This window comes from Mustelus asterias, chromosome 6, assembly GCF_964213995.1.
Source record: "Mustelus asterias chromosome 6, sMusAst1.hap1.1, whole genome shotgun sequence".
In the NCBI taxonomy this organism is placed as follows: Eukaryota; Metazoa; Chordata; class Chondrichthyes; order Carcharhiniformes; family Triakidae; genus Mustelus; species Mustelus asterias.
The window spans coordinates 18,679,096-18,692,553 of NC_135806.1; the positions used below are offsets into that span (position 1 = coordinate 18,679,096).

General features: G+C 45.9%; 1 protein-coding gene and 1 non-coding gene across 2 annotated transcripts in view; one reads left to right on the forward strand and one right to left on the reverse strand.

Annotated features, from left to right (window-relative positions):
• LOC144494781 (lysine-specific demethylase 4C-like) overlaps positions 1 to 10,086 on the forward strand; it is a 386,490-nt gene extending 376,404 nt beyond the window's left edge. The window contains exon 22 of the mRNA XM_078214103.1: positions 8,176 to 10,086. Coding sequence (XP_078070229.1) covers positions 8,176 to 8,346 — 171 coding nt within the window. The 3' untranslated portion in view covers positions 8,347 to 10,086. The remainder of the gene's footprint in view (positions 1 to 8,175) is intronic.
• On the reverse strand, positions 1,627 to 1,699 carry trnal-gag (transfer RNA leucine (anticodon GAG)). The gene has a single exon. It is a non-coding gene; the product is annotated as a tRNA-Leu (tRNA).
• Positions 10,087 to 13,458: the final 3,372 nt, after the last annotated feature.

The following is a 13,458-nucleotide window of genomic DNA, read 5'->3' on the forward strand; positions in this document are numbered from 1 at the left end:
TCTGAAAAAATGTAAAGTGTCTTCATTTAAACTGATCTTCTATTTAATTCATTACTATCCTATGGGCATTGCTAGACTGAGTTTTCAAATCATTCTATATGTTAGAGATAGTGAAGTGAACAGGAAAGTGTATTCTACTGAATAGCCCTTCAATCCGGATGTTACTAAGATACAGGTATACTGAGTGGTGTTTTGTTTTTTTGTGCTTTCGATGTGGCTTGATAAGAAATTTTGATTTGGAGTGGCCTGTCTTTCGACATTATATGTGTCAACTGTCTGTGTTTTTGGAAGTCTAATTCGTATTTCCAGATCGACAGATGACAATCACCATGAACCTAACTGAATGCTATTTGAAGTAATTCCAGCTACTGAGGGTGGGAATTCTTGTAAGAACAGAAGTTTCCGCTCACAGTGTCAGGTGGTCTTAATCATTTCAAGTGGCAGCAGGGCTCTGAATGGGCATGGGGCAGCAATGCTGGTGTGAAGGAATGAGATGCTGAGGGGCAGCAATTTTGCAAGGAAACTGGGGCAAAGCAGAGAATGACAATTTGGAAGAAAAGTAAAGAATCACACTTTGGAAGGGAAGAGAGGAATAATTGTGTATGGTTGTTATCAAGTATGTGAAGGGGAGAGGAATGTGGCATTAATGGATAATGCCAGTTTAAACTCAGAGGTTTAGCCCTTTAATGGGTGGGGTGGGGGGGGGGGGAGAGAAGAGACAAAATGTGCCAGTTTGAAGGAGTGGGGGTGACAGAGTTGGGAAGAAGAGTAACGTGGATTGGCAGTGAAGTGCCAGAGAGAATTAAGAAAGGAGAGGGAAGAAGGGTACCAGATTGCACTTGGGAGACCAGAATAATGTCATGAGTTGGGGAAGATTAGACAATGTAAAGAGTTCACCCAGAACTGAGAAAGGAAGAAGACTGCCCACAGGACCTGGGAGGGTTTGAGATGGAGATGGTGTCTCTTCGAGCAGCATGAGGAGGAGGGAAGTGTGAAGTACCTTTTTGGGAGCTAATAACTTGATTGATATGTCAAAACATTATTTTGTTTTTAATTTTTCAATATTAAAAATATATATCAATTTTAAAGTAAGGAAGTAAATCAAAAGTAGAATTCCCAAATTTTTATATAAAACTTAAAATCTTTCTGAGTATGTTTCGGAAATGCACTTAACCTTGTTCACTCCAACCTGATTGGAATAATCTTATGACCAAATAATGTCCTCCTTGCTGTTATGTATGTTTTTAAGAAATAAATTAAGCACTTTTAACTCCTTGTTAGCTGTCTGAAATAGAAAGGATCATAAAATCCCTACAGTGCAGAAGGAGGCTATTCGGCCCATCGAGCTTGCACCAACAATAATCGTACCCAGGCCCTGTCCCCATAATCCCAGATATTTATCCTGCTAAGCCACCTGAAACTAAGGGGCAATTGAGCATAGTCATTCCACCTGACCTGCACATCTTTTGACTGTGGGAGGAAACTGGAGCACCCAAAACCCACACACACACGGGAAGAACGTGCAAACTCTGCACAGACAATCACCCAAGGCCAGAATTGAACAGGGTCCCTAGCGCTGTGAGGCAGCAGTGCTAACTACTGTGCCGTCTGAGAAATGTGGGCTCACGCTGAAACCCAGGAATGAACCAGGGACCTTTAGAACCTCAGTCTAACGCTCTCCCTACTGAGCTATTTCAGCAATAAATATGAAGGAAAATAGTTTCCAAAGAGCAAAAGTGAAGTCATTTTGAACATAAGTCAGCAAATTGTGCTATTTAGACTGGAAAAAAATACATAGCCCAATTTTATTGCAGATTTTAAAATACTGGGAATCAAAATTTCCTACCAAAAACAATTTAATGTGATTGATATTTGTTATTTCTCAATCAGGCATCCGTGTATGTATGGGTTATTTTTTCCCCTCCCAAGTGAACTAAGGAATGTTCGGTGTATTAACGGCTTATGTTACAATCCTATTTATATATCTGTCAATGTGCTCTATTTAGCCATTCTTGAGTCGTCAGCCTTTTGATGCTGTGTCAGCTTTCGTTAGTCTTCTAGGTTGGAATCTGTGCATCATGGACTTTTATTGTTTTGACATTATGAATATGAAAAGGGATTCAGCAGCATCACCAGGGACTTCCACACAAGTCTGATGCCAGTCTGTATAAAGCAAGAACATTTTGAATTGTGGACTTCCAAATATCTCTTCTCTCTCTCTCTCTCTCCCCCCCCCCCCCCCCCCCCCCCCCCCCCGGGGGTGTCAGTGTCACTGGCAAGGGCAATATTTGTTTGTCCGTCTTTGAGACAGAGGTGATTAGCTGCCTTCCTGAACCACTGCCCTTATCCTTTGAAGTGGTAGTGCTGAGGGATTTGGAGCATTGGCGAGTTGCTGCAGGCTATCATCTGCAGGGTACACACTGTTGCAACAGTTCATCTGTGGTGGAAGGAAGGAATATTTAAATTGGTTGGTGGAATAACAGTTGAATGAACTGCTTTGTCCTGGATGTTGTCAGGTTTCTTCAGTGTTGTTGGAACCACACATGATTTCCAGAGTTCAAAGTCAGAATCCAGTGAGGAATTCTTTCATGTCACTGTTTGAGTTCAGCTGGCTAAAAATTGGAGTTGTAGTATTTGCTTTTAAATTGGTGCTAATACCATAAAATAAAGTAGGTACACAGAGACAGGGTTGGTTCTGTAAGCAATGGTAGGTAGTCTCCCAGCAGAGACAGGTTTTGCGTTTTGTTGTGCTTGGAGGGACTTGCTTCTTGGTGGCTCACCAAGTTGGGTGAACAGCAAACTGACTATTTTCAGTTTTCAAAGGCATATAGAGAACTCAAATTGGTCACTTGAATCACTTGACCTGACTTCTCGACAATGACTTCAAAACGGATATTTATTCAGTGTCCGGAATGGGTTCTGATTTCACGACTGATAATGGCCCAGCCATTAGTTGCTGCGTATAAAAGTTTTATAGCCAGGTACAGAGTGAGAAACATTTGTTCAGCCACCAAGTCTCCCTGATAGTGCTACTTGGGGGTACTTCACGATGGTAACATCTTGGACTGAAAATTCATTCTGAAGTAAGGCCAACACTTGTTGAGGGTATAACGTTGGGAAGCTATTATCCAGGCAGGCCCATGAACTCTGCTAGCAAGGTGAGCTTATCAGATGCAAATTAGGTCCCTTTGGTTCTCTTTTGAAATGAACCTGGACAGTCCCAGATTGTGATGTGAGTCTGCTTGCAGCTCTGTGGGCATAATGCGTTTCGATGTGCGAGCTTCCTGGTTTCATGATCCCACTTTGGGATGACGTGTGAGATTCGACAGCTAAGAAAAGAACTCTTTTCGTTCTTGTTACTCCTGAGGGTAGCTCCCCACCCTGTCGTCCTGTGACTTGTAGCAGCCATCTTTTAGGTTCCAACAGAAATTCCATTTTTTTAAAACATCAATAAGGATAACATTTTGAGCATGTGTTGGGAACCCAATACTATTTACACCTGCAGCTCACCAACCTTATTTATCACATATGCATAATTAGAATCCCTACAGTTCAGAAGAAGGCCGTTTAGCCCATTGAGTCTGCACTGACCTCCAAAAGAGCACTTTACCGAGGCCCACACCCCCCGCCCTATCCTCGTAACCCTGCGCTTTGACTAATCCACCTAACCTGCACAGTTTTTGACTGTGGGAGGAAACCGGAGCACCCAGAGGAAACCCATGCAGACACGGGGACAACCTGCAAACTCCACACAGTCACCCAAGGCCAGAATCGAACCCTGGTCCCTGGTACTCTGAGGCATCTGTGTTAACCACAGTGCCACCTAATTTAGACTTTATTGCTTTCTGGTCTGACTCAACCTAATACCTTATATTTCTTAACCTCTTTCTGTCTCTCCCAAGCTTTTGTGCACCTTGTTTCTGCTTTTCCCAACTGATCTTTTTTTTATAAATTAAAAAATTACTTAATCAGTCACTCTGCACTTCTTCAAAGAAACATCCCTTCCTCCTTTGGGATGATGGGGATCTTCTCTCTCCAATCCCCCCTCTCTTTTTTGAAGCAGTCTTCCTTTTCAACACTCTTTCCCCCCCCATCGCCATGCTCCTCCATTGGTCTGTTTACCGACATTGTTTGATGTATTCCATATTGCTAATCCTAGCTGCATCTTCTACTTGGTGGTTCCACTTCATTCTAGGATTGGATTCTTTGCTACAGACTGGAAATGATAATTGAACATGAGACCAACAATTTCCATTTGTGGTACAGAACATGGTCCAGTATGAAGCATCAGGTACGAAAAGGAGCCAGAACCAACAGCAAACGCAGCAATTAACTGGAAAAGAACCTGGCAATTGATTGAAAAAAGCAGACAATTCACAGTCAACCTTGAATATGGGCCAGTGGCATAGAGTTGCAATGAAAGGTGCAGTGCCAATACGATCTGCGAAGGCAAATGCCAACATGAACTGAGAGAAGGGGAGGAGAGTAAACTAGAGCTAAAATCTGAAGTATGCCTCACCATTCTATCACTTGTATAGTGGAAAATCAAGTCAAAAAATGTTTTATTTTCTCGTGGAGAATTGTGACTTATTTGGGTTTAAATTTGGGGATATTGAAACATTGGGCGGCACGGTAGCACAGTGGTTAGCACTGCTGCTTCACAGCTCCAGGGTCCTGGGTTCGATTCCCGGCTCGGGTCACTGTCTGTGTGGAGTTTGCACATTCTCCTCGTGTCTGCGTGGGTTTCCTCCGGATGCTCCGGTTTCCTCCCACAGTCCAAAGATGTGCGGGTTAGGTTGATTGGCCAGGTTAAAAATTGCCACTTAGAGTCCTGAGATGCGTAGGTTAGAGGGATTAGTGGGTAAATATACGGGGTAGGGCCTGGGTGGGATTGTGGTCAGTGCAGACTCGATGGGCCGAATGGCCTCCTTCTGCACTGTAGGGTTTCTATGATTTCTATGATTTGTCTTTGTGGACTAAATAGCTACACGTCAACATAACAAACGGTGCATACAAGGTATAAATTTGTGTTCCTATTCATTTCCATATATCTCGAGCTGTTCATAACTTAGTGTTCCAATTCAGGATTTATCCACAATGGTACAACTGCATTAAAAGTAATCCTTCCTTGGTTTACAGGTGGTGTTCTTCATCTCTTTCCCCAATTCTTTCCTCCCCCTCTCCTCATGCTGGTATTCCTCTCCCTCCTCACATTTTGTACTGGAACTCTAACCTTTTGGACTGGCATCCTTCTTCTATCCTTTGGCAGTTCATGCTGACACTCTTTGCCAAGAAAATGGCACACTTCTCTCAGTTGATTTGCCTCCAACAGTTCACATTGGTAGTTTCCTCACGGTGTTCCCTCAGATCACATTGACTCACTTTTGCACTGTCACTCTCCTCCCCTTTAATTCTTGCTAGCATTTTTCATCCTTGCTCGGTTTGCTTTTTTCCCCATCCTGTAGTTTGTGCTGATTTCCGGGTTTCCCAGTTCACATTAAAACTGTTCTTCCTCAGGGTCCACCCCACCCCACCCCTCCCATTCAAGTTGGCACCCCCTTGTTCATTGTTTGCTTGTGTTTCCTCCCTGAGTTCATGCTGATGCCTTTAATTCCCTCTCTTTGACCTTCCATTCCTGTTGGTTGCTACCCTCTTTCAGAACCAGTACCTTGGCCCTATCACTCGTAATTCCTGTCCGTAGCAACGTTTTATCTCTGGAAGTAAGATTAGGAGCAGCAACGGTGGCAGAGCAGGGAGCACGCAGGCATTAAAATGTGTACCAAAGTGGCATACACTGCAAATGTCCCTGCCCCCAGCGTGTCCCGTGTCCCTGCCCCCAGCTCGTCCCGTGTCCCTGCCCCCAGCTCGTCCCGTGTCCCTGCCCCAAGCTCGTCCCGTGTCCCTGCCCCAAGCTCGTCCCGTGTCCCTGCCCCCAGCTCGTCCCGTGTCCCTGCCCCCAGCTCGTCCCGTGTCCCTGCCCCCAGCTCGTCCCGTGTCCCTGCCCCCAACTCGTCCCGTGTCCCTGCCCCCAGCTCGTCCCGTGTCCCTGCCCCCAGCTCGTCCCGTGTCCCTGCCCCCAGCTCGTCCCGTGTCCCTGCCCCCAGCTCGTCCCGTGTCCCTGCCCCCAGCTCGTCCCGTGTCCCTGCCCCCAGCTCGTCCCGTGTCCCTGCCCCCAGCTCGTCCCGTGTCCCTGCCCCCAGCTCGTCCCGTGTCCCTGCCCCCAGCTCGTCCCGTGTCCCTGCCCCCAGCTCGTCCCGTGTCCCTGCCCCCAGCTCGTCCCGTGTCCCTGCCCCCAGCTCGTCCCGTGTCCCTGCCCCCAGCGTGTCCCGTGTCCCTGCCCCCAGCTCGTCCCGTGTCCCTGCCCCCAGCGTGTCCCGTGTCCCTGCCCCCAGCGTGTCCCGTGTCCCTGCCCCCAGCGTGTCCCGTGTCCCTGCCCCCAGCTCGTCCCGTGTCCCTGCCCCCAGCGTGTCCCTGCCCCCAGCTCGTCCCGTGTCCCGGCCCCCAGCTCGTCCCGTGTCCCGGCCCCCAGCTCGTCCCGTGTCCCGGCCCCCAGCTCGTCCCGTGTCCCTGCCCCCAGCTCGTCCCGTGTCCCTGCCCCCAGCTCGTCCCGTGTCCCTGCCCCCAGCGTGTCCCGTGTCCCTGCCCCCAGCGTGTCCCGTGTCCCTGCCCCCAGCGTGTCCCGTGTCCCTGCCCCCAGCGTGTCCCGTGTCCCTGCCCCCAGCGTGTCCCGTGTCCCTGCCCCCAGCGTGTCCCGTGTCCCTGCCCCCAGCGTGTCCCGTGTCCCTGCCCCCAGCGTGTCCCGTGTCCCTGCCCCCAGCTCGTCCCGTGTCCCTGCCCCCAGCTCGTCCCGTGTCCCTGCCCCCAGCTCGTCCCGTGTCCCTGCCCCCAGCTCGTCCCGTGTCCCTGCCCCCAGCGTGTCCCGTGTCCCTGCCCCCAGCTCGTCCCGTGTCCCTGCCCCCAGCTCGTCCCGTGTCCCTGCCCCCAGCTCGTCCCGTGTCCCTGCCCCCAGCTCGTCCCGTGTCCCTGCCCCCAGCTCGTCCCGTGTCCCTGCCCCCAGCGTGTCCCGTGTCCCTGCCCCCAGCGTGTCCCGTGTCCCTGCCCCCAGCGTGTCCCGTGTCCCTGCCCCCAGCGTGTCCCGTGTCCCTGCCCCCAGCTCGTCCCGTGTCCCTGCCCCCAGCTCGTCCCGTGTCCCGGCCCCCAGCTCGTCCCGTGTCCCTGCCCCCAGCTTGTCCCGTGTCCCTGCCCCCAGCTCGTCCCGTGTCCCTGCCCCCAGCTCGTCCCGTGTCCCTGCCCCCAGCTTGTCCCGTGTCCCTGCCCCCAGCTTGTCCCGTGTCCCTGCCCCCAGCTTGTCCCGTGTCCCTGCCCCCAGCACGTCCCGTGTCCCTGCCGCCAGCTCGTCCCGTGTCCCTGCCCCCAGCGTGTCCCGTGTCCCTGCCCCCAGCTCGTCCCGTGTCCCTGCCGCCAGCTCGTCCCGTGTCCCTGCCGCCAGCTCGTCCCGTGTCCCTGCCGCCAGCTCGTCCCGTGTCCCTGCCCCCAGCTCGTCCCGTGTCCCTGCCGCCAGCTCGTCCCGTGTCCCTGCCCCCAGCTCGTCCCGTGTCCCTGCCGCCAGCTCGTCCCGTGTCCCTGCCCCCAGCTCGTCCCGTGTCCCTGCCCCCAGCGTGTCCCGTGTCCCTGCCCCCAGCGTGTCCCGTGTCCCTGCCCCCAGCTCGTCCCGTGTCCCTGCCCCCAGCTTGCCTTTGATGAGCATAAAATATTAAAGAATTGGAGTGATTGAGATTGGAGTTGTGCTTTACCTGCAGAATGGCTTCCTGGAGTGGTTTGAATATTCTACTTTGTGATATTTGTGCACCTGTTTGTGTAATTTTGCTGGTATGAAATAATACAGCATTGAAAACCATCAATAATATCTGTGAAATGGACCTATTATGCTGAAGATGGTGCGAATGCTTAATTTGACTTAAGTAGTGTTCAATATCAATCTGCCTTTTGACTGTGTGCTCAATATTTGTAACATCCCATTCTCTTCACTAAAGCACAGATATTTAAGCCCTGATTGTTTATTTGACGTTACAGCCAATAGAATAAATGAAACAGCATCGTGCCTGCAAAACCTTTCTGTAAATTACCCATCTTTGAGCTTTTGTACTTCTCTGACAATGTGTCTTTGTTTGTTAGTCTTCAGCATCGGATATGCGCTATGAAGCTACGTTTTCCACTGAGAATGTTCAGGCAAAGAAGCGCCCACGGGTCCTGAATTCCAAGTTCATGAATGAGTACGTGGACGATCCTGGTTATCGCACATTCTTGGGAAACTTCTTCCAAACGCAGTGTCGCCAGGGACAATAAGATCATGCCGACAGCCAAAAAGAGGAGAACTATTTTGAGCAGGACGTGGAATAAGAAGTCTGGGAGCTGCTTTGGATACAGCCACAGCACTCAGTACATAACATTGCAGTACATATTTTATGTAAAAAGTGAGGGATTGAAGTTAATCCGTTTCCACCACATCACAGACTTAATGCCTCCCTCCGTCCCAGTCACCCACCCACCTCTCTTTTGAAGAACATAAAGGGATGAAGAAATATCTGGATATTGCTTCTCAGAACAAGAACTTTTGCTGATATGAATGATTTTTCAAGTGTCTCAAAAATAGGCTCCTGTTTGGGGCCTATATTAAAAAAAATAACATGCTTACGTGTACTAAAATATTTTTTATATTATTATTGCTACAGTTTCCAGTAGCATTTGTTGTGCTTGTTTTTAGCCTTTTAATTTTATTGACACTGTTACTGAATCATTCTTACTTGGTTCTTTCGCTTTTATTCAGCTGAATTTTGCAAAAGAGAAAGAAAGTATCCATTGCTACCTGATGGCAGGTTTTTATATATTTAATAAAAGACAGATAAGTGACAGATAGTTTGCAAACAAGTACATTTTATGTTATTTGATACTCATCAGTTATAAAAGAAACTCTTGAGGATTTTTAAATTGTTATCAGGAAAACTTTTCTATTCTGCAAAACTAGACAACTGCTTTCTCAAAGGGGTAAAAAAAAAACCCTACAGCATTTTTGGCGTAGATGTTAAGGATGTTTAGTCAGAATCCTTTGCCTCACTTATTCTTTTGCCTTTAGCATTTAGGTGAGTGACTTTATAGGGAGAAAGTGGGTGATTCCCACTCAGGAAAAAAGGGTTTATACTTTGAGGGGTTAATTATAGCAAAGATGTGTGAAGTTCAAATCATTTGAAGTGCTCTCTTAAAAACAGGAACACACAGCTCCTGTGTTATAGCTGTTTGGCGTAATTGTTATTTTATGGTTATTTAATGTAATTTTCCTCTTCAAATACACTAAAGTTTATGAATGGGCAGAGTAGAATAAAACAGCCAGCACCGATCATCTTCTGGTCTTTTGAATTCATCAATTCCGCTGAGCGTTTATGTCTAACCGTTACTGCAGCACTAAGGGCCTGTTTGTCCGTGGCTACATGCGAACCTGTTTGCGAGGAGAATGTGTGCTGCTTTTCACTGGAAATGTCTGTGCTTTCTATATCTGCAGTGCATTAGCTCAATTGCTCTCTCAGCCCACATAAAGCATGTATTGCCTTAAGGAATTAAAACTAATTGCAATGTTCTTCACACCATTCTGCACAGCATTTCCCAGAAGTCGGGTCTGCATTTCCAACAAAAGCCATGTTGCACATTATATCTTTAAACAACAAACATTTGAACCTTTGTGCTTTTGAGTATGTTCTCAGTTCAGTATTTGCCTTTTAAGAGTACTTACCAACACACTTGTGGATCATTTCATTGATAATAATCATATTCTGAAATGTGCCTGTATTTTTTTTAAATATAAATTTGGAAAGGGGCTACTTATTTGCCTGAACATCAAATTGAAGATATATAATGCAAAACTATAAAACAGGTGTCGCAGTGTGTTTTCACTTTTCCCTTTTAGCTCTAAGATCTGAATCTAGCCCAAACTAATGCATTACAAGTTTTAGGCAGCTATATATACTTTCTCCCCTTCACAGTTCTGAAGCACCATGACATTATTTGTTCTGCATTAAAGGCTTATGTGAATGCAAGTTGTCTGTTGAAATTCCTTGTTGAGGTGGGCCAAGAAGAAACCTGCAATTTCACAAGAAAAGGCTGCAATGATATAGACAGCGGAACAGTCTTCATTAGTTTAGATTAAGTTGGATAGTTGGGACACAGCAGAGGGAGATTTACCTTATAGGTAGCCTGTGATATACCTGGCCTCGAGTGCCTGTTGCTGATTTTTGGTACTAAATTGTTACATTCCTCAGTACTAATCTTAATGGCCAAAAAAAGAAATGTAGGCACAAGTATAAACTAATGAAACCATACTGTATGCGGAAAAATACATTGCGCCATAGACCTGCTGATCCCTTAAAGCCTCCAGGACTTCTCAGATGTAACAGATGCAAACACTTAGGGAATTGGTGCAGAAACCTAGCCAGCCTGTAATAAAAGTTTGTCTTCCAGTGCATCTGCTCACTATAGTTTTAATTTACATCTCAGTTCAGAACATTTTAAAATTCAGATTAATAGATTGCGTTTGAGATATTTTGCGAGCAAGATAATAGCCAGTGCAGACATTGTTTTTAAATGTTTTACTTGTACTCCAATAGATCTTAAACATTCACGGATTCCCAATGTTAAGATGGGCTCCCAGTGTCAGCATTTGGGGCCTATTCTGCAGTAAACTCTTCTGCCTCCTCATTTTATCACACATGGGTTTTAACTTCTGTTATGACCATGCGAACCAGGGTCGAATGGCTCCCTATATTCCCCCCCCTCATTTAAGCACTGTTTTTTTTTGTATGAAGAGATTATACTTGCCAATTTAAGTATTAACTGTTTTTGTGCTGTGACCATGAAGGAATGAATAGGACAGGTTTTCCTGAATTTAATAAACAAAGAGGTTAGGTGTATTATTTAAACCAGTCTAGGTAAAATCTGCTCTCACAGGCACTTCACCCGAAGTTCTCTCTCACAGGCGCGCACACACGCATGCACAAATTAGAGTGGGAAAGGATTGGTTGATCAAGTTAGAGTCCTCTCTGTAACAATATATACTCTGTAGTATTGTGACTTGACTGGTTTCAGGCTGATTTTCATGGTCTCGATGTGTCCGATGTAAAGATGTAAGAAACTTGAGTTGGCTGTTCTTTGAGAATAGGTAGCTCTGGCTTTGATTCTTCTAAGAAACCGCTGTCTGCAGAAAGGTATCCCTGGATATCACAGTCAGTGAACGGCTTGAAGCTTGCAGGTGAGTTGGAAAATATTGGAGGCAGGTGAGCCCTCCTGGTCTTCTCCCTTAAGCTGTTTGTCCGCAGCCCTGCTGAGAAAACGTGCTTAAAACATATAGCTTGTCACATAACTGCCTCCAACTGCGAGGGGAATTTAAGAAAATACTTTGCCTGTATATTTCAAAGGTAAGTTGATTAGCTCATGTCTACAAACTAAATTGGCTCGGGCTCCATTGTCCAAGTGATTAGTCTTAATGGCCTTCTCCAGTAGTTAAATATTTCAAGTGATTGCCATGGATGCCTTGCCAATGAGACGCAAGACCTTGAAACTCCCTTGAAGTCATTGTCTTTGGGTTTTGCAAGACAGACTGACTCCACGACAATGAATTGGGACGTGGGACACACAATAATGAAAATGAGGGTTAGCTATCTTGGGCTGAGTTCAAGTCACTTTAGCCTCTGTTTATAAAAAGTCTGTTTCTAAAAATTCAATTTGAGTTTTCAGCTGGTGGATTAAATATTATTTGGCGTAGAACACATCTTGGTGACACTTTTAACCAATCAGCTTTATCATGTTATGATGTTGTTTTGTGTTTTATTGTGTTATTTATTGTGTCTTTGCTCTGGGGAACTGATTGATTTATTGGCATCTCAGTCTTTCAACCCACAGCAGGTGAGTTTGTTCATAATGCATAAAAGCTTGGTGTGCCCCTGTTGAATTGCTAACTCAACTAACCAAGAATCCCTTTGCATTCTGTCACTTATGTGTTTAACTATTTTCTGTTTTCTTTTTCAATCTTCCTCTTTTACAGTATCAGCCCTTCTGTGAGGCCATGGGTCATTTTTCTGTCACTCTAGTATCTGTACCATTGGTCTAGAAAAAGTTCAAGACTTCCCTTGTTGAAAAGTGAGTTGTACAAATAATTGATCTCTGGAACTGGGTGTGGAGGCACTACAATTGGTTTCAACGTTCAGGGTTTCCAATCCAGACCAATGTGTGGTAATCCCTACGAGAAAGTTCACTTGAGTGGACGTGGAGTTCAAGATACGGCTCAGGAATGTTTCTATCTATGATTGACTGCCCCATCTAGTTAGACAGATAAAGGCTGACCTCTTGGACAAGGGTGCTAGTGGCATGCCACTTTATCCTAGCAACAAGAAAGAAAGAAACTAGTAGAACTCAGTTTAGTTTTCTCAAAGTTGGTCTCACCAACTTTTATCTTTTATATGCATGATATATTGAGTCGCAAATGATAGAATTAGGTCAACTAAGCTGTTAGACTGTACTAAAGTAAACAAAAAGCACCAATCCGTGAATATGAGCATCTTGAATTGTTGAAGTTAAACAAGGGCAGCCACCATGAATTTGTTAAAGGCATGACAAATCTGAGCTATTTGAAGGAGTAACAACTGGATAGACAGAGTGCAGTAAATTTGTGCTAGTATATGAATTTTCAGGGAGCATTCATTAAGGTGATTTAGAAGGCGCACATTACAAAAGTTTAAGTGTACTGTGTAAGAGGAAGTGTAGGAAGTGTAGCAACATGGACAGAAAGTTAGTTGACAGGAAACAAATGTCGGGTCTTGCTCAGATTGGAGAAGGGTTAGAATTGATGGGTCAACATTAGACCCACTTTGTTCTTGGTATATAAAGATAACTTGCAACTTGGGCATGGCAACAGCTTCTCAAGTATACTGACAACAAGAAAAGAAGCTACTTTACAAACAACAAAAAATTTAAAGTTTATTTATTAGCCACAAGTGGTAGGTTAAATCTCACGGGATCCAGGGTGAGGTATCTAAATGGATACAAAATTGGCTTCGAGACAGAAGCCAGAGGGTGGTTGTAGAGGGTTGTTTTTCAAACTGGAGGCCTGTGACCAGCGGTGTGCCTCAGGGATCAGTGCTGGGTCCACTGTTATTTGTCATTTATATTAATGATTTGGATGAGAATATAGGAGGCATGGTTAGTAAGTTTGCAAATGACACCAAGATTGGAGGCATAATGGACAGTGAAGAAAGTTATCTCCAATTGCAACGGGATCTTGATCAATTGGGCCAGTGGGCTGACGAATGGCAGATGGAGTTTAATTTAGACAAATGCGAGGTGATGCATTTTGATAGATTGAACCAGGGCAGGACTTACTCAGTTCATGGTAGGGCATTGGGAAGAGTTCAGAAC